The 19,621-nt window shown below is 60.8% G+C and overlaps 1 protein-coding gene across 9 annotated transcripts in view; it reads left to right on the top strand.

Moving 5' to 3' along the window:
- The window catches only part of GSE1 (Gse1 coiled-coil protein), a 501,636-nt gene that overhangs the window by 448,035 nt on the left and 33,980 nt on the right, over nt 1-19,621 (top strand). For 6 of the 9 annotated variants that reach the window (XM_054452602.2, XM_054452604.2, XM_054452606.2 and 3 more), the window contains one exon: nt 12,131-12,349. The exons of the other annotated variants lie outside the window; for them this stretch is intronic. In XM_054452602.2, the coding sequence (XP_054308577.2) occupies nt 12,131-12,349 (219 nt within the window). The remainder of the gene's footprint in view (nt 1-12,130; nt 12,350-19,621) is intronic. 9 annotated transcript variants of the gene reach the window in all.

Here is a 19,621-nt window from a genome sequence, read left to right on the forward strand (position 1 = left end):
CTGGAGCTGGGGTTTCTCCAGCCACGGCTGGCAGAGTGGACCGTGGGGTTTTGTGTCATCCGTGTCTCTTATCCACTGGAGAGACTGTTGTGTTCTTTCTGCCAGATTACTCTTGAAGAAGCAGGGGAGGGGAGGGCGCTCCTGCCCACCTCTGCTTACCTGCCCACCTCGGGCTCATTCTTCCCACCCCATACCCCCATGCAGCCTTCAGGACAGGAGACATAGCCTGGACTACTTGTCATGGCGCAGCAAGAACTTCGTTACCAGTCCTGGTGGGCAGAGACTGCCAACTCCCAACAGCCAGGTCTGCACCTGACTGGGAAATTTACAGGTTCCTCACGGGGATTCTGGAGGGGTGTGCATATGTGCATGTTGAGAATTACAGAATCATTTAGACTTAAGCAGTCAGCCATTCAGCAGTTGACAGGATGACTGTGGCCAGAAAAGGTGACCAGTTTGTCCTGTTTGGTGGCTGGGTTGGATGAGGGAGTCCAGGACTCCTGGCACATGACTGTTCTGGGAGCTTTTCCTGGACAGCCCCATTCCAAAGTCCATCTTGGCTGTGGGGTGGTTGGTTTTTTCCAGTGAGGCATTTAGTGATGTCTGGGCACAGCACGTGGGGCTTTGAAGATGGGAGATGAGTCTGGATGAGGAAACACCATTAGAACGTGGATGGTTCTGGGCCCTTTCTTTTTCACCCTGTATTTCCTCTGTCCAGGCAGGTCATATTGGGGGAGGGTGTTCATACTCGTGGGTTGCTACTTAGGGAACTCTGTGCTGTAGGAGTTTGTGGTGTGGGTTCACGGACGCTATACATCTTCAAACACATGTTCCCACGGGGTTTACAGATAGGCTCTGCGAACTTGGTAAAACTATATGTAACATGCAGTAGGTGTATTTCCCTGGGGAGAGGGTCTGGTCCACCACTTTGAACCATCTTGAGAGTGGACCTTTTTGCAAAGGCAGATGTAACTGTTTTATGACTTGAGGGGCAAGTCCTGGCTTGGTGAGCTTGCTTTGATTCAGGGGAGACCTACCTTGGGGTTGACACACGCCAGAATTGTGGCCTTCATAGGTGTCCCCCGAAGCTGAGCCTGGGAAGGGGTTGGCCTCTTTCTGTTGCACCCTGATGGAGTTACTGTGTTGATGACATCTGAGTGGAGTGTCTGTGCTGAGGGTCGCAGCTGCAGCTCCTGCAGTGCTGTTAGTGTCTCAGACCTGTGTGTACTTTTCAGAACTGGGAAGACCTGGTGTTGAGGAAGCTGGCCGGCCTGAGACCGTAGGGAGGGGAGGGGTGCAGACTCTGGCAACCTAGAGACTTAGAGACAAACTAAGGGAGAAGTGCCACTCATGGGGCTGTGGTTTTTATGGCTTTGACTTTTCAAGAGAAACTGGGCACCTTCATGTTGACTTGAAGCCTCCTATTTTAAAATATTGCCCGTTGATTCTCATTTAAACCACACAGCATGATTTCAGGTCAAATAAAAACAGGTTGAAGGGTAAAAGGCTGGCCCCTTGTCCACTCTTTTTTTTTTTTTTTTTTTTTTTTGGAGACAGGGTCTCGCTCTGTCACTCACGCTGCAGTGCAGTGGCGCAATCACAACTCAAGGCAGCCTCAACCTCCTGGGCTCAAGCGATCCCCCACCTCTGCCTCCCAAAGTGCTGGGATTATAGGCGTGAGCCACTGTTCACTGACCCTCTCGTCCAATCGTTTGCACCCTCTCTCCATGGTACTGACAGGGAAACTGAGGCTCAAGCCATGCGGTGCACTGGAAGTCCGCATTGAGCTGTTGGGCGTGAGTCAGCCTGGGCCCACCCCTGTTCCCCCTGGTTTTCCAGCTCAGGACCAAGCCCTTTTTGCTCTGCCTCCATAGTGTGTGCCCTCGAGGCTCCACAGCTCTCAGCCTTCAGCGGAAGTTGAGGTTGGCTGAGTGGGATGTGAGGACCCTGGTGCCTGCAGGCAGGCACACTGCGCCTTCGGACTTAAAGGCGCCCATTTTTGCTGGTGTGGGCGTCCCCCCTGCTGGAGGGAAGGGACGTTTTCCAGTCGTCACCATCTCCCCGCCTCTGAAGCTAGAGACCCTGGACCCCTCTTCCAAGGCCACGTGGCCCTTTCTGCCCCCGCGCCACCTCCCCTGCTGCCCAGGCCACTCCTGGCCCCTGTATGATTGCTCCTTTGAGCACCTGTTGACGTCCAGCTCCTGTACAGCCTGGTCCCTGTTCTTGGCTGGAGACTAAGGGCCCCGTAGACAGGTGTTGGCACTCACTCGGTACGGAAGGGACAGGCACTCGTAGGAGACGTCCCTGGATCCTCCGTCCCTCCCACTTACCTGAGGGAGCTTGTTAAACACTCAGCCTCCTCCACACTGGGGAGAGGAGAGGGGCTTGCGTTTTGTGGGTCCTCGTGAGCAAGCGTCTCAGCATCCTCCTCCTGCTGGCTCATGCCCCCTGGCCCCCACCCGCCGTCCCACGGAAACTTGGAGACCTGAGTGCCCGCCCTGGGGTGGGGGAGCCAGGTTGGGTTTCCCTCCTGAGCATCTCTCACCTGCCTGGACACCTTGGACCCCATCCGTTCCTCTGCCCAGGGCCTCTGGAGGGAGGAAGGGCTCCCGCAGGAGCGGGTGCAATGGAAGGCAGCCTGGTCAGCTCTGGTGCCATGGGCTACACAGGGCACCCAGGGGCAGTTCCGGACTCCAGCACAGGTGCCCTCTGGCTGAGAGCTGTGGGAAAGTGGGGCTGGGGGAGGCCCCGAGTTCAGAGGCTTCCTATACCCAGCCATGTAGGTCCTGTCTGTAAAACGGGTACAGCACACGGGTGGACACCCAAACAGCCACCACAGGGTGAGAGCTGCCGCAGGGAGGGACCCCAAGTGACGCCAGCCATTTCCAGTCCTTTCTCACATTAAAGGGAAGCAACCGGCACCATGGCCAGGATAGCTGGGTTTCCTTCCGGCTCCTGAGCCTCCACATGTGACCCGGGTTGAGGGCGTGAATCTCCAGCCTCTGTTCACCCTCTGTAGGCTGGGAGTGAGCATCCCACTGTGTGGAATAAACAGGTGGAGAGAGGCGCCTGGGCACCGCCAGGAGCACTGCCTCTGGGAAGCAGCCCATGGGGAGAATGTGACAAGGGACTCCAGGGACCGCCAAGGGCACAGGGTTGCGGAGGGGTTGGGAATCGGCCGGCGTGGGTGAGCCCCTGGCTCTGTCTCAGCTGAGCTGTGTGGCCCCGGCGGCCTGTGTCACTTTGCTGTTTGCAGCTTTGCCTTCTGGGGTCTGCTTACATGAAGGGAAGTAAGGGTACAGGTAGCCGGCACCCTGTAAAAGTTGCCCTCTAGTACCCTGATCGCCGTTGGCTCTGGGCACCATCTCCCAGAGTCACAGCTCTGGACACCGACCCCAGCCTTGACTCAGGGCCCCGCCCTCTCCCTTGGTCTGTCGTGCCCCTTTAGGAGGCCGCCTCCCTGCCGAGGCCAGGCTGCCGCCCGCATCTGCCAGTCCCGCCCTTCCCGCCGCCCTCCTCTCCAGCCCTTCATCTGCCCGGCCTGCTTCTCCGCACACACAGCAGCCGCTTAGGATAATCGCGTCAAATGTTGCTGCCATCTGTTGCCTGACTTCCCGTCCCTCGCCTCCATCCAGGAACCTCCGGGACCAGTCTGTGGCCGTGAACCTCAGTTGCAGGACTGTCGGCTCCTAGGAGGCCACTGTCCGCGGGCCCCCAGGATGCAACCTCAGCATCCAGCACCTTCTGTGCGGAGCCCCCCTGCCGTCCTCAAAACTGTAGTGTGGCGTCCAACCTGGGAAGCCCCTCCAGGTGACCTGGCCCCCCACAGGTGACACCCCTGGATTTGACCTGGTCCCTTGCACTGTCCAATGCCGTTGTGTGGACGCCTCCCGAGAGCTCTGCACCCCGTGTTCTTCTGCAGAACACAGCTTCCTTTGTGTTCCCAGCATGGCAGTGAGCAAGACAAGGCTGGGGAGAAACCGGGGTGGCCAGCCCCCTCCCCGTCACCCCCATTCACAGCAGGATTGCAGCTTCAAGGGTGTTGTGCGGCTCGGGCAGAATATGGGGTTCAGGGTGGCTGCTGGGGGCCCTAGGCATTGCTTGGGAGATGGCTTATTGCGGGTGGCTCCATGTGGTTGACTGGGGCCCTGGAGGGCAGCGTCTGGGGGCTCCTGGGGTAGGGACTCCTGTGACTGCACAGGTTGCCTCTGCCCACCTGCTTGTGTTTTCCTAGCCCTTCTTGTTCAGGTCAGGATCCCGGCCACCTGCAAGGGCTGTCCCTTGCCCTAGCCATGAGTGATGGCCCTGGCGGGTTTCTGGGGCATAGACCTTGGGAAGCAAGTCCAGTGTGGGGACCCAGGGCAGCCTGGGGGCGGGGGGGTTTAGTTGAAAAAAAAAAATTAAGGCACAAGCAGGCTGCCCCCATGCGTCTGGAGCAAGAAGACCTCTCTCCAGGGTCTCCCGGCCCCCTCCCTTGCCTCCACCCCCAAGAAAAATTGCTTTGTGCGAGTGAGCTTGGAACGCGTGGAGGGTAGATATGATAATGAATTTATTATGAAGCCGCCCAGGCTCCTGGGATCACGTGGTGCCCGTGCAGCCTCAGCCGACAGGGTCTGTAGCAGGGTGACCCGGCCTCGTTAGGGCCGCAGAAGCTTCGCCCCTTTGGGGGAGCGGGGATCGCGGGGCGGGCACCAGTCCCCGAGCTGGGGGACGCCCTTTATTTGTTCACAAACATTTCTTTCTGCGGTAATGAAAAATTACCAAGAGGGGTGATTAGAGAATCCAGGTCCAGATTGTGCGTGCGGGGCCTGAAAGTGAAGGCCTGCTGGGCCCAGCCTCACGGGGTGTAATTACCCCACGGGGGGCTGTCAGGGGGAAGGGGCGGATTGGTGCTTGAACCGGGACCCAGCAGAAAATTCATCTCAGCTATTAGCTTGTAATTACAGAGCACGGAGGGAGCAGGCCTGAGGTCTGGTGCCGGAGAAGAGCCGGGATGAAAGGAAGCAGTAATTATGGGATCCGCGGGAGGCCGGGAGGGCGGCTGGCACGCTGATTAATAAGCCCCTCCACCCTCGTGGGGAGGGGGAGCGAGGAATGGGACACCATATTTAATGGAGTAGAGAGGCCTCCCCCCTCGTTTAAATCCTGCTGTTGGAGCGTTTGGACAGCAGGCAAGCCGGTTTGGGGTCTGTTCTGAAGAACCAAGAACGAGATGGGTTCTGGAAAATAGCAGCTCACTGGGCCAGCCAGCCTTGCCCCTCTCCACTGGGACTTTGCTTCCTTTTCTTCTTGCCTTTTTTTTTTTTTTTTTTTTTTTTTTTTAAGCATTGTGCTGTTTCTGACCATATTACAAACCTAGCCAGAGAATAGGAGAAAGTATTGATTCAAGAAGCAGTGCTTTGTTACAGGGGACCTCGCCCGGGGGTGGTGGTCTTTGCTTCCCCAGACCTTTCCTGTCTGTGAAATGGTGGGACCTGAGGGTTTTGCGGTGCTGTGGGAAGCTGCTTCATTCTCCGTTTCCTGCTCTCTGGCTTCTGGCAGAAGCTTCTAGGTTCTCAGCTCTGACAGGCAGACTGTCTAGACCAGGTGGGTTCTTTCTGGAAGGGTCCAGGGAGCAGATAGTTGAGGCTCATGTGAAGAAGGGGTATGTCCCCTGGCCCCTCAGTTTGAGGGTGCCCAGGGCCGAGGGGCCTTTAGGTATCTGGCTGTGGCAGCTTTTTTTTCCTGGGGGTGGGGGTCAAGGTGGCAGCTGACAGTGGCAGGAAGGGTTGTCCAGAGCAGCACGCGATGTAAATAAGAGGGTGGGGGCCTCACAGACCTGGTCCACCTAGACCCCTGGCTCCTTTTCGCCTGCTGAGCTGCACATGTCAAGAGAGCTTGTACAGTGTGGAGACAGCCCCCGGCCCCCCGGCCCTCATCCATCACAGGCCTTCACACGGTGGAGCTTATTCCCAGCTGTTAGGATAATGAATTTACATGAGCTGATAATGTAGACAAGAATTCAGTCAGTGTCCAGGAGCGCAAAAGTTAATAAATACCTCTCTAATGAGGGCAGCAGGGGGGTGTGCTCTCCCAGGGCCTCCCTCTCCCCGCTACCCCTGGGTCCCCCACGGACACCTTGGCACCTGCCCTGACCTCAGCCAGAGAACACCTGCATGGGAGGAGGCCCGCATCTGCCTCCCTGGGGAGGGCTGGGGGCTTTGTGCTGAGCCCTCGGGGGCAGCAGCCTTGAAGTGACCCCACCAGGCTTGTGATGGGGGGGCAGGAGGCAGGTGGGCCCTGGAGGCTGTGTCCATTCACAGCAGGCCCAAGGGGACCCCTCCAAGGATCTCGGGGTTCCCCGGCGCTTGGCCTCCTGTCCTGGCCTCAAGGGAGTTGCGCCCGGCTGCTGCGGCCCCCGCCCCGCCTGCCCAGTGCACACATACTGAGGAGCAGCACTAATTTTAGATTCCCCTTAATGAAGCCGCTCATTTGGAATTCTATTTTAAGTGACCTGACATCAGCAGAGCCGCTTCCCAGGCTCACAGCTCCTCAGGAGCCTGCAGCTGACACCGGGGCAGGGATGCTGCCCGCAGGGGACCCCCAGGGACCCAGGGAGACTGTACCTGGGGCTGGAGGGGGGCCCATGGGGCCCGGGGAGCAGGTATTGGGCTTTGTCAGAGGCTGGGGTAGGGAGGTTGCTGTCAGTATGCCAGTGGGCTGGTGATAGTGACATTGAGGTAGCCTCAGACCCAGGCATTGGAGGGAGTGGGCAGAGGGCCTCCCTGGTCACCAGGGAAGGGCCGGGGAGCTGTGGGTGAGGGCTTAGGTTCAGACTCCTGCAGGTACACCCCAGTTCCCTCCACCTCTGCCCTGGGGCTGGACAGCGCCACACTTTTGTTGGCGGTACCGACTTCGTGCTGTCGAGCCGCCATCCCTTTGAACCGCCGCCTTTTAAAAGCCTGGTTCACTGCAGAAGAATTAGAACATACAGAGAGAGAAAAAGGATGAAAGTGAAAGACACAGCTCCTCTCGTTGCCATCTGAAGACACTGCCAGTAGCCTCAAGGTGTGTGTGCCATTTGGGGTCCGGTCTGGGACTCGCGCCCTGGCCTCTGTGTCCCACTGATAGGGTTTAGATGTGTGTCTCCTCCAAATCTCATGTGGAAATGTGACCTCCAGTGTTGGAGGTGGGGCCTGGTGGCAGTGATTGGATCATGGGGGTGGATCTCTCATGAAGGGGTTGTCACGGTCACCTTTGCGATGAGCACGCTCTCGCAAGATCTGGGTGTTTAAAAGTCTGGGACCTCCCCACTCTTCGCTCCCTCTGTCACCACCAGATGTGCTGGCTTCTCTCGCCTTCCGCCATGATTAGAAGCCTCCTGAGGCCTCCCCGGAAGCAGATGCCAGCACCACGCTTCCTGTACACCCCATAGAGTCAGGAGCCAAAATAAGCCTCTTTTCTTTATGAATTATGCGGCCTCGGGTATTTCTTTATAGCAACACAGCCTAGTTCAGCCACCCAGCCCGTGCCTGTGGCTGGTGGTCACAGCACGTCTGCCCGGGTGGCCAGCCAGCCTCATGAAGGCCACGGGAGAGAGAATTGGCATCTGCTCCCAGACCTCCAGGGCGGGTCACCTGGAGGTGAAACGACCATACAGTGCCCCACGTCCCCCTGCTTTTGTGGTAGCATGTGGTGTGGGTTGCAGGGCACAGTCAGCCACCCAGCCTGCACCGGAGATCGGCCCCTCCTGCAGCCCTGGAGCAGGTCGAGCTGGGCCCTGGCCGGCGTATCACATGGGCACTGTGCTGAGGTCATCTCAACCCTGCTCTGCACTGGCCCTGGGATCCAAGCCTGCCTTTGCCTATCTGGGAAGTAGGCCCAGTCACAGCTTTCTCATAGGGAGGCCAAGATGTAGAGTGGCTGGCTGTGTGAGGAATGTGGGAAAGGGGGATGGGGGATGCTGATGGTCTCTGGCATCCAAGGGACATGTTTTGGAGACTCTGGGTGAAGATACAGAGTCTCTGTATGCAGATAGTTTCACTTCTTGGCTTTCTGATGGATTGAGGGGGTGGCCTGGATTAATAGAGGGTATGGCAATGCTGACTGTATCAGTTATCTAGCATTGTGTAACCAACTGTCCACAGCTCAGTGGCTTAAACACAAAACCTTTGTTATCTCAGTTTCTGTGGGCCAGGGATTGGAGGATGGCTTAGCTGGGTGGTTCTGGCTCAGGGTCTGTGATGAGCCTACTTGAGATGTTGGCTGGGGCTGCGGTCTCATCAGAAGGCCAGCCTGGGGCTGAAGGATTCATTGCCAAGGTGGCTTCTCACATGGCTGTTGGCTGGAGGCCTTTGTTCCTTGAAATATGGGTTTCTCCATGACCTGCTTGAGCATCCTCATGACATGGCAGCTGACCCCCCTCCACTGGAGTGACCCAAGAGGGCCAGGAAGGTGCGCTTACCTTGGCAGCTGCAGACTGCTGCTTCCATTATACTCTGTTTATCAGAAGTGAGTTGCTCAGTCTGGCCCACGCTTGGGAAAGGGAATTGGTCTCCACCTCTTGAAAGGATGATTGATGAAGACTTTGTAGACATTCTTTTTATTTTTTGAGAGACAGGGTTCTGTTACCCAGGCTAGAGTATAGCGGTGTGATCATAGCTCACTGTAGCTCCAACTCCTGGGTTCAAATAATCCTCCCAAACAGCGGGGATTACAGGTACACACCTGTAGTTTCAGGGTAATTTATAGAGACAGGGTCTCTCCATGTTGCCCAGGCTGGTTTTGAACTCCTGGCCTCACGCAGTCCTCACACCTCATCCTCCTACTTATCTGGGATTACAGGTGTGCCCACCACACCCAGAATGAATGTTTTTAACCACTACAGTTCAATATATCTTAGCTGTGTGTGATGCATGCACATGTGACCATTCACGCCTTCTGATCAGGTGCCATGGTTCGGCCATGTACTGGGCAGGTGCTGGTAATGAGCAGTGGGGGCCCAGGAAGCCAGGTTCAAGTCCTGGACATGCTGCTCAACTGACTGACGTTGGACCAAGCTTAGGTCATCTCCTGGCCTCGGTTTCCCCATCTGCACGCTAGGCCTCCTGGGCTTGGGCGATGGCTGTGAGGGGTGGGACACAGGCTGGGTGGTAGGTGACAGTTCAGTTGCTGTGGCCTCTCCTGGGCTCATTGTGAGGCTGTCTTGAGAGGTGCCCGACTGGTCTGTGTGACTTCTGAGAGCTGCTGCAGTGTACCCCCTGGGGGGTGGTCTTTGCGTTCCCCGGGGCCCTGTTCCTGTCTTCCAGGCAGCTCTCCTAGCGCCACCCTCCTGAGTGCCTCGTTGGGACCACGAGGACCTGGTTCATTGATATCCGCGTGGGTCCCTGTGAGGGTGTGGCTCTGTCCTGTGCCACTTCGTCTTTCTAGACATTCCCTCCTAAAAACCCTGCAGCCTACTCAGTGTGGTGCTGAGGGTGCTTTGGTGACAGATAGGACCCGGAGGTCCTCTGGACTGCCCATGGCAGCCCCCATGTGGGCCATGTCCTCCAGTGTCCCCTGCAGGCACCAGGACAAGAGCTTTGGTCTCCCCCATCCCCCAGTGTCCTGCGGGTCACCTTTCCCCAGCCACCGGCCTCTTGGGGTCACGGGGTGGCCCTCTGCCGAAGGTGTGTGGGCTTGTGGGCCCAGGGCAGGGGGCTCGTGGGCAGGATGCCTGCCAGCTTGACACCATGTGCCCCCACCGTATTGTGGCTCCAGTGGGGTGAGCATCGCAGACCCAGAGCATGGGTCCCATTTGCTGAGACACCTGCGTGGCCTTGGCTGGACCCCCTGCCTGCTGGGACTGGCATCTGTCCTCGCTGGCTGGCATGCTGTCTCGTAATAGCCCTGGGGCGCCCCACAGGCTCTGAAGCCCCTCATATCAGTTACCCCATTATGCTTAGGGGAGTGACCTCATGAGGTCGGCTTTGCTGTGCTGTTACCCCGTTTGGTAGATGAAGAAACCGAGGCCCTGACAGGCAAAGTAACTTGCCCCAAGGTTGTTCAGCCAGAAGCAGCCAGAACCTGGGTCTGAGCCACAGGCGCGTTTTCCTTGCCCCCACTGGACCCGCTTCGCCTCTGTGCACAGGGAGAGGCGCTGATGGCAGCCCGGTGCGGGGGATGGGCAGAGGCCAGGCCAGCCTTGGGGGCAGCGTGGCCAGCGGTGCGCAGCAGAGAGCAGCTGGCAGGGTTCAGGCTGGCCAAGGAAGGGCCCTCGTTGGCAGCCCGCATTTTCTGGAAGACAGGCTGCCAGGCAGAGGCCCCCATCCTCCCACGTGTTTGGATGTCTGTGCCAGGTTGAAGCGGCTTTAGAAAGGCAGGGTGGGGGTACGGGTCCCCCTCCACCCCCGGCCCCTCCAGAAAGAGCCGAGGGAAGACAGGCTGGGTGGGGCACGCTGCTGCAGGGCACGGCCACGGCACCACATGGCTGTCGCCTGCCATGGGCATGGGGCTCTTAGGGGTCCTTTGTTCTCAAGGTGTGAGCTCTCACTGGGGAGAACAAACGATGCCCCCTGAACTCGCTCCTGCCTCTCTGTTCTCTCATTTGCAGCCCCCCTCGCAGGCAGTGCCCCCGGCCCTTCCCTCAGTGCCCCCAAAGAGTTATTTTCTCCCTGCGTCCCCTCTGTCAGGAGAGGGAGGACTTGGCTCCCTGAATACATGGCCAGGACTCATGGCCTTTGGTGGCAAGTTCTGTGGATAGCAGGTGGACAAAGGAGGTCTTGAGGGGGTCCTCTCCACGCTGCCTCCGAGCCTGCCCACCCATGGGACAGGTTCCAATTAGACTTGTCAATGTGACTTAGAATCTGGCAGAGGTAGGGTGGGCTCTGGAGGCCAGGGCAGCCTCTTCCTGGGAGGAACCTGGGGGCCCCCTTGCCCTCACCCCATAGGAAGTGCACAGTTCGCCCCTCTTGTGTTGTGTGTTGCCCCCCCCAGATCTCTGTGACACCAGCCCCACCGTGTGTGGCCCCAGCGCCCCCCCACCCCGAGATGCGTCCACAGGGAGGAAGCCGGGACCCTGTCTGTGGGTGATGTAGGGGTGGGGGCATCTCTGGGGGGGGGAGGGATGTTAGTGGAAACATTTTGACCAGGTTGGGCTTTTATTGATTGGACACACGGGGTGGGAGGACTGAGAGCTTGTTTGGAGGTGGCCATGTCCTTTCCCCAGTGGTTCTCATGTCACCAGGTGGCTGCACCTGGGCTCAGACCTCCTGGTGCTGCTGCTGCTGCTGCGGCTACCACCACTGGCCGGGAGGGCCAGGTCAGCTGTTGCTGGGCCAGGTCGGCCTGAACGTGGCCCTGGGAGGAAAGAGAGGGTTCCAAGCTGCACCGCGGTTTGGATTTGCGGTTTTCAGCATCTCCGGGCAGACTCTGTGCCTAGTACACACCACAGTGGGATCTGCGGTGTGGCCGTGTTCTTCCCCACCGCTCCCCGTCAGCCTGCCTGTGTGGCCCCATCTTTGAGACCCCTCTCAGACAGAGATGCACAGGGTCCCTGAGTGGCAGGGAGGCCGGGGGTCTGCGCTGAGTGCCCGCGCGGACTGGGCTGAGTTGGGGCCTTAGTTTCCTTGTCTGTAACGTGGGGCAGAACTCCCACCAGTCTCCTGAGGGCATTGCCGAGCGTGCCTGGCATCGTGTGCTTGTTGCGTCGGTGGCCACAGCAGTTGTCTTGGTTCCCGTCGTCCCTGGGCCTCTCTGCCAGCGTGTTTCTGTCCTGAGGATGCAGGCCGAATGCCTCCTCACCCTGGGCCTCAGTCTTCTTCCCCACGCCCTTTGATGTTCAGGGGCCTGTTGGGTGATTCGTGGGATCCCCCACGACCTGCCCAGGCCGGACTGCCCTGGAGAGGTAGAGGGACAGTGCTGGTCCAAGCTGTTCAGCATCTGGGGTCCTGGGGGCCCCTTGGGTCTGTGCCGGGTTCCAGCTGGACTCTGGGGATGGGGTCTGTTCTCTCTGCAGTGCTGGCTCTGTCCTGTTCTTGCTTGTCCTGCTGGAGCCCCTGGGGCTGCCCCTGTTCCTTGCCTGCTGCTGCTGACACCGGCCCTGCCGACCCTGCTCTGGTGCTGGGCGCTCCTGCTCTCTGGGTGACCTCTGGTTCTTCTTTTCCTGTTTCAGGCATGAGCCATGAGCCCAAGTCCCCTTCGCTAGGGATGCTTTCCACCGCGACCAGGACCACCGCCACCGTCAACCCCCTCACCCCCTCGCCGCTCAATGGCGCCCTGGTGCCCAGCGGCAGCCCCGCCACCAGCAGCGCGCTGTCGGCTCAGGCCGCGCCGTCCTCCAGCTTTGCCGCCGCGCTGCGCAAGCTCGCCAAACAGGCGGAGGAGCCCAGAGGTAAGGGGGCCCGCCAGGCTGCGCGTGGGGGGAGCAGCGGCTCCCGAGGCCGGGACTCAGCCTCCCGCCTGCGGCGTGCACGCTCACAGCAGGTCTCGTTTTTCCCACGCCGTGTGCTCTGCATGGAGCAGGCAGTGCTGTCTGAGCTGCAGACCCTGGGCCAGCCCGCCCGCCCGCCCCAGCAGCTCCGCTTTGCCTTTGTGCTTCTGTCTTTCCTGTCTGTTCTTCCTCGGCCCCTGGAGCCACTGCAGGGTGTCCGGACGTAGCGAGGTGCACCTGCCAGCTCTGTGACTTGGTTGGGAGGAGGGTGGGTGCCCTCGACCAGGGGAGCCCCAAGAGGCTGCAGAGGGAGAGCTGGGCCCTAGTGCTACCCGAGTGGCTCCTTGCCCAGGTTTTGACACCCCCTCCAGAAGTGGCAGAGAACATGGTGTCCCTGGAAACACACTGGTCTGGAGCGGGGGTCTCTGGCACAGCTGAGCCCACCACTGCTCAACTCCCTGAGGTGACTGTGGGGAGCATAGACAAGCGGTCCCCGGGGTCTGGAGCCTTGGCTTCTGGTATCACCTGGGCAGGACCTGCTGTGTGACCCTGGGCACGTGCTGACCCTCTGAGCCTCATTTTTCCTGTCTGTGCAGTAAGGCTCTAAAGACGCCCCCTTTGGCTCTGGCTCTGGGGTACTTCTCAGCGCCTGCGATGACCATTCGCCGGGGCTGCTGCTGGCACAAATTGGGGGGGCAGTGGGCGGCTGGAGCTGCTGGGGGCCTTGGCCCTGTGGATTCTGGCCTCGGACACCCTCTGGACTCGCTGCTCACAGGCGGGGGGCTGAGGAAACAGGGACCCCAGTGGCATCTGCTTCATTCACCTCCAAGGCCCACGGGTTAGGATCCGGGTGCCAGGGCCCTCCGGGGTGGCCACAGCAACACGTGCAGGAGCCATGTCCGTCTTTACATTACCCGGGTTCCAGCTTGGCAGAGGGGACACCTGCCCTGACCAGGGCGGGCTGGGGGTCTTCTCATTTCTGAATGTCTCCTTCCTGGGTCCTTTCTGCTACTGCTCGTTGGAGAGTGGGGGAGCGCGAGAGGACACACCTGACATTGACGGATGTGGGGGGGTACGGGCCCAGGAGGGAGGCCTGTCGGGGTCTGGTTTCTGTACCACCAGGGACCCTCGCCTCCTGGCTGTTCCTGGCAAACCAGGCACAAGCGGGACCACCAGAAAACCCTCCATGCCCTTGGCAGGGGATTCCCTGGCCACACCTGAGCGAGCCAGGTTGCATGGGCCCCACCTGTGTCAAGAGGCCAGGCAGCTGCAGGCAGATGGCTCAGGGGGAAGCAGACTGCCTGCCTGGTGGAGGCATCCTGGACTCTCTGGGGCAGTGAACAAGGCAGCTGGGGACAGACCCCGGGAGGAAGCTGAGCTTGGAGTCGAGACTCGGGCTCTCCTGAGAGGGGCGGAGAGAAGCGAGGGCAGAGCTGGCCCAGCTCCTCCTGCTGCAGTTGTCTTTTTTCTCAGCGTTTGTGGGCAGGAGAACCAGGGCTGGTGAGGGATTTCCGAGGCCACGGGCGACACGTGACTGGCGCTGGTGCTGCCTGGGCTGGGTTATCCCTGCATCCTGCTTTCATCCAGCAGCTATGTCTGCTTCGGGGCCTCTGGGCTCCACCCCTGGGTAACGCTGCAGAGGACGTGGTCAGGAAAGGGCAGGTTTCCCTCCTCGCCAAGGAAGGTGGTAGAGAGGTGTTCAGACTCGCCTTCCCTCCCTGGGCCTAGCAGCGGCCGTGGGCGTCACAGCAGGAGCCTGCCTCACAGGGCCGTCACTTCCTCTCCGCTGCCCCATGCTGGCCCCAGCACTTGGCTTGGTGGCTCAGCCAGCGGGCGGCCTGAGTGCCAGAGGCCGCTGGTCCCCACTGGCCAGGAACAAAGTGTGCCGCTGGGCGCCCATGGCGGGAGGCCAGACACCATGGCCTCGGGGCCCTGCTCCCTCCCAGCTGCAACCTGGGCACTGGGAAGTGTCCCCCATGGTGGACGCCCCCCAGGAAAGATGCCCCCGGGATGGATGCCTGCGAACTGAATGGCAGAGGATCGGGAGAGCGGGCGAGCAGTGCCACTGCCTGAGCCATGTGCCCATCAGTTCACTCACCCAAGTCACCCCCTGTTGAGCTGGGAACGCCAAGGTTTGTGGGGCTCGGAGTCTGCAGACGTGGAGCAGTGTTTGGGTCCTGGGACGCCCTCAGCCGGGCCTGGGCCCTTGTCACCCCCACCCCTGTTTTGATGAATCTCTATCTGGTCACCCCCGTCAGGCCTTGGTCTGGATGAGGAGGGACTGGGTGACTCGTTCTCGTGACCTCAGCCACTCAGTGCACCTGGTCCCCATTCTCATGGAGTCACCCGGACCCTGACCCTGACCTCACCTTTCCCCATCCGTGGAACTGGCCGGCAGCCCTCCCGGGACCCTCGGGCAGCTGAGAAGGCCAAAGTTCAGAGAGGTCAAGTTGCAAGACAGCAGCCACAGCGGGTGGGGTCGTGTCCGTGTCCCGCTGCTGCCGGGCCTTCCCGGGGGGGGGGCTGGGAGAGCCGCCATTAGGACAGTTCTGAGTTGGTGGTCCCGGTGGTCCCTGCTGGAAAGGAAGCCCCCCTCACACCTAGCACCACTGCCAGTGGAGCAGGGAGCTGGCGTTGGGCGCACAAAAGGGTCTAGGCCTGGCCGTCAGCACGCTGACCCTGCCTCCCTGTGGGTTGTGGAATCCTGGATGACAGTGGGGACATGTGGACCCCCCAGCTCCCCTGTGCTACCCCCCCAGCTCCCCGGTGCTACCTCCCCCAGCTCCCCGGTGCTACCTCCCCCAGCTCCCCGGTGCTACCTCCCCCAGCTCCCCGGTGCTACCTCCCCCAGCTCCCCGGTGCTACCTCCCCCAGCTCCCCGGTGCTACCTCCGCACCTGCGCCAGAGAGGAACCTTTGGCGGACTTGGCAGTGGGACAGTTCTGGATTTCTTATTTAAAATGTTTTTAGTTATAATTCACATGCCATAAAAATTCACCCTGTGGAAGTGAGTGATTTGGTGATTTTCCTACACAGTTGCGTGACCATCTGATTCTAGAACATTTGGGTCACCCCTAAGAGAACCTCAGTTGCATTCGCCGTCAGCCCCCACGCCCTCCCCCAGCCCCTGGCGGCTGCTGTCTGCTTTCTGTCTCTGTAGACATGCCTGTGGGCATTTCGTACACATGGGCTGGCGCGGTGTGTGTCTGGACCCTGAGCGTGACATCTCCTGGTCCTCGTGGGCCGTCTGTGGCGTGACAGCCCTTCCTGCTTCTCATGGCTGGACGACCCGGGTCGAGGGAGCTGGGTGGGGCCACGAACCCGCAGCTGCCTTTCTACTTCATCCTGGAGGTGGACCAGTGAGGGCCTCCCCACCTTCATCGCGGCAGTGGCTGTGCCCCCTTGGTCGTGGCAGTGGCTATGTATCGAGTCCCCCCTTGATCATGGCAGTGGCTGTGTATCGAGTTCCCCCTTGATCATGGCAGTGGCTGTGTATCGAGCGCCTGCTGTGCCCCTGGCGGGCTTGTTGTGCTTCTCGCACAGCCTTCACCTCTGGTGGATGAGAACTGAGCCTCCGGCTTGCCCGGGTCCCACGTTGTAAGTGGCATGGGGAATTCCAACCCCCAGCTCGTGCCTGAGACCCCATAGCCCCCTGCCCTGCAGGTGTAGCCACCTCCCTGCAGAAAGGGAGACTGGGCCTCTGAAAGCCACACCTGCCGGAGAGGAGGGTCCCTCTGGTGCCTGCCAGGTGCCCAAGAGAGCACCAAGCCCCGGCAGGCTAGTGGCTGAGCTGCCCAGCTCATAGGCCCGCAGCCAGGGCTGCCTCCTGGCGATGGGCACGTCCTGGTCAGAGGGGGCAGGGATGGAAGCGGGGCAGCTCCCAGAGCTGCAGGGGGAGGTGGCAGGAGAGGTGGCAGAGCTGGCGCACCCAGGGAACAGCAGAGGCTGTGGTGCCCCACGTGGCCCCTCCTCGGGGGTGCCTTGGGCACCGGCCGCCTGCGGCCTTCTCAGTCACCCTGACCCTCCTCTCCAGTGCGCGCCTGACGACTTCTGGAAGTGCCTCGCATTTTTCGCCATCTGACTGCGATTGCCTCTGCGTCTCTCCTCTCATTGTGTCTCGAGGGTGTGGTTTAAAAATTCAATTCAGACGAAGCTGTGGCGTGCGCTGCCCTGGGAGAAAGGCTGGGAAGGAGAGGAAGAGGAGGCCCTCACTGGGATTTATTTTTCTGGAGGCGCTGAGACGTCTTCTCATCTTCAAAGCTCAGTCACCCGCCCACCAGCGCGGGGCCAGACACCCATCCCCAGGGCCAGCCTGACCCTTTAACCTACTCACTCCCGAAGCTGGGGCGCCTTGGGCAAGGGCGGACGCTTGGGAATCGCCGATGCGCCCCCCAGCACCTTCCTTCCTTGCTGTGTGATCCAGGCAGGCCGCTTCGCCTCTCTGAGCTTCTACTTTTTCCTGGGTGAGGAGCAGGTCTCTACCTCATGAATCGTGAGGACTCAGTGGGAATGTGCCACAGCCGGGCATGGTGGCATGAGCGACAATGCAGCAGGCCCCACCCTGGCTCCCACCCCCGCCTCCCCTTCCCTGCCCCGTACCCTAATGCTGCCTCTCTTCACCTTCCCCATTCTTGCCACCCCCACCTCCTACGTGCCTCCCCCACTCCTCCACCCACTGCCACCCCTTCCCCCGACTCCCCGTCCTACTCCTGTGACCCCCATCATCTGCCCTGGGAGGGCACGTGCTTCCCCGGTGGGGTTGGAAGGTGCGGGTCCGCCACAGCTTCCCCCCATCAATGGCTCTGGGCCGGGAGCCTGCAGTGGCTTCCTCTTGTCCCAGTGGTGCAGGCAGGGCCAGGTGGCTGCCTGTTTGTCTTGACTTTCTGGGAGAAATGGGGCTTGGAGTGCCCCGGCCCCACGCCCCACGCAGAACATTCCAGAAGGAGCCTTGGGCCGCAGGTTTGGGCGTGACCCCAAGTTGATCCTGGGTTGCACCCCCAGCCCCTTCCCAGCCACCGGCCCGGGCAGTCTGAGCCGAGGTGTCCCTGACCCTGTTCTGCCCTGGTGGCTGTTGGTCTCTTTGTTCCTCCCACACTGTCCCAGCCACCAAAGGGATGTCCCCGGGGCCGCCCAGCCCTCCCTCTGACGTAGCTGGGCCAGCTCCCACCGTAGCCCAGACTCCTCGGGTGGCACTGGGTCCTTGGGTACAAGCAGGGACCTGTCCCCTCCTCGGAGTGGCGGCCTGGCCACCGCCTCCCTCCCTGCCTCTCCTACCAGGACCTCTTCTGCACAGAGACCCAACCACCCCCATAGGCATCTGAAACCTCAGCCTAGGAGTCCCAAGACTGGGGGATGGGTCCCAGCCCTGTGTCCCACCCCCTGCCCTGGACAGATTTTGACTCCCCTCTGAGCCTCCTGGGCGCCAGGCCTAGCCTGCCTTGCGGGTGTGTCGGGATCCCCACATCATCCCTTGTCCTTGGAGGTACTTGTTGACTGACTGAATAAGAGGTGTTTGCCCCGAGGGTGCCCTGGGAACGCCTGTGCCTGGAGCCAGGCCCTGTGCTTCCAGCTCCCCAGTTCCACACCCTGAAGGCAGCCCTGAGCCAGGCTGGGGTCTGAAAGCTGTGGGGCCTGCCCTGGAGCTGTCCAGGCTGGGGGCTGCCCAGTGTCTCTGCAGAGGGCAGGCTGTGGAGCCTCCACCGCCGCCCCCACTGCTGTGTGACGAAGCCAGGGCTGCTGCCAGGCGCCCTCGCAAGCTGTGTGGCATCTGCTTGCCGTGTGCAGCAGGCAGCAGCCTCCCGCAGGGACGCAGCGCCCGTCTGCCAAGGCGGCAGGGGGCGGAGGTACAGGGAGCCTCGCGTGTCCTCAGCTGCTCCAGGAGGCACAGGCAGCACCTGGGACCAGGCACCTCCTCCCTTGGAAACAGTTGGGGGCAATCGTGCTGTGGGCCTTTGCTCTGGGAGGCTGGCGCTCTGGGAACAGGGTGGCTCCAGAGCCTTCCCAGGTGGACTGGAGAGCCGCCGTCTGGAAGACAGTTCTGAGCAGGTGCTCCTGGCTGGAGAGGAAGCCCCACCTCGCCCCAGCACCACCCATGGTGCAGGGAGCTGGGGTTGGGCTCACAAGAGTCTGAGTCCGTTCCTACCCCATCCCCTTGTCACCAGCCCCGTGGCTGGGACTCATGGCTTCCCTGCCCACACTTTGCTCCCTTAACACCGGCCAGGGGGCTCATGGTACCTGCCCTGGAAGCTGCCAGAGGCCTCTACAAGCAGGTGTTGGCGGCTGTGTTACCTGTGGCAGGAGTGGCCCAGCCACCCACAGCCCGGCTTGGGCCACAGGGACGGGGCCGACAGGTGGTGGCGGTGGGGCTGGAACTGCTCTCTTGTCATCGAGGCCCGCGGGGCCCTGTGCCACCTTCCCCTGGTGGTGTCTGCTGGCTGCCTGCCTCGTCTTGTCACTGGCTCTGCAGGCAAGAGGGGAGGCAGATCCGGTTACTGTTCGGTCCCTGGTGCAACCTGAAACCAAGATCCCACCTGAGTGAGCAGGGACCACGGAGCCTTCCTCGTGAGTTGCTGCAGGAATGATTCCACCGTGGAGCCTGCCTGGGCGGGGGAGAGGCTCCCCCTTTCTGCCGCTGCCTCGGAAATCTGCCTCTCAAAGAAAACAGCAACACAAACACGGAGGAAGGATCCCACCTGGCAGGCGTGCCTCGCGTGGGTGTCAGTCTGCGGCAGCCGCAGCTCTGCAGGCGTCTGGAGCCCTTCTGTCTCCAGCGCAGGTGTGAGCGCCGCGGGCGTCCTCATGGTGCCTCTCCATTCTCCTGGCCTGGGGGGGTAGGGGGCTGGTGGTCAGGGGAAGCCAGAGCCGGAGGGGAGCAAGGCCCGCGGAGAGGACCCCACCGCCTAGCCTGACCCCTTCTCCGCATAGCACAGTGAGGAGCCCTGGGCAGGGTGGAGGAGCCCAGTACTTGGCGTGTCAGCCGATGGGGGCCTGTCCTGGGATAATGGAGGCAAGGCCTCCCCTAGCCACTTGGATATAAGGGTGATTTTTTCCGGTTTCTGCTGATGCACCCTCTGCCTCCCCGCAGCCCCTGTACCCCTTTCTTCCTCCTCACCCTAATGCCCCACCTCCCTCAGGGTACCTGTCTCAGCTCCTTTGGCCTCACGCGGACTCTCCCGGCTCCATCCGGCTCCCAGGGTCCAGCATCTAACCTCACGCTGTTCAGCACATAATCGGC

The sequence above is a fragment of the Pongo pygmaeus genome, chromosome 18, assembly GCF_028885625.2.
Source record: "Pongo pygmaeus isolate AG05252 chromosome 18, NHGRI_mPonPyg2-v2.0_pri, whole genome shotgun sequence".
Lineage (NCBI taxonomy): Eukaryota > Metazoa > Chordata > Mammalia > Primates > Hominidae > Pongo > Pongo pygmaeus.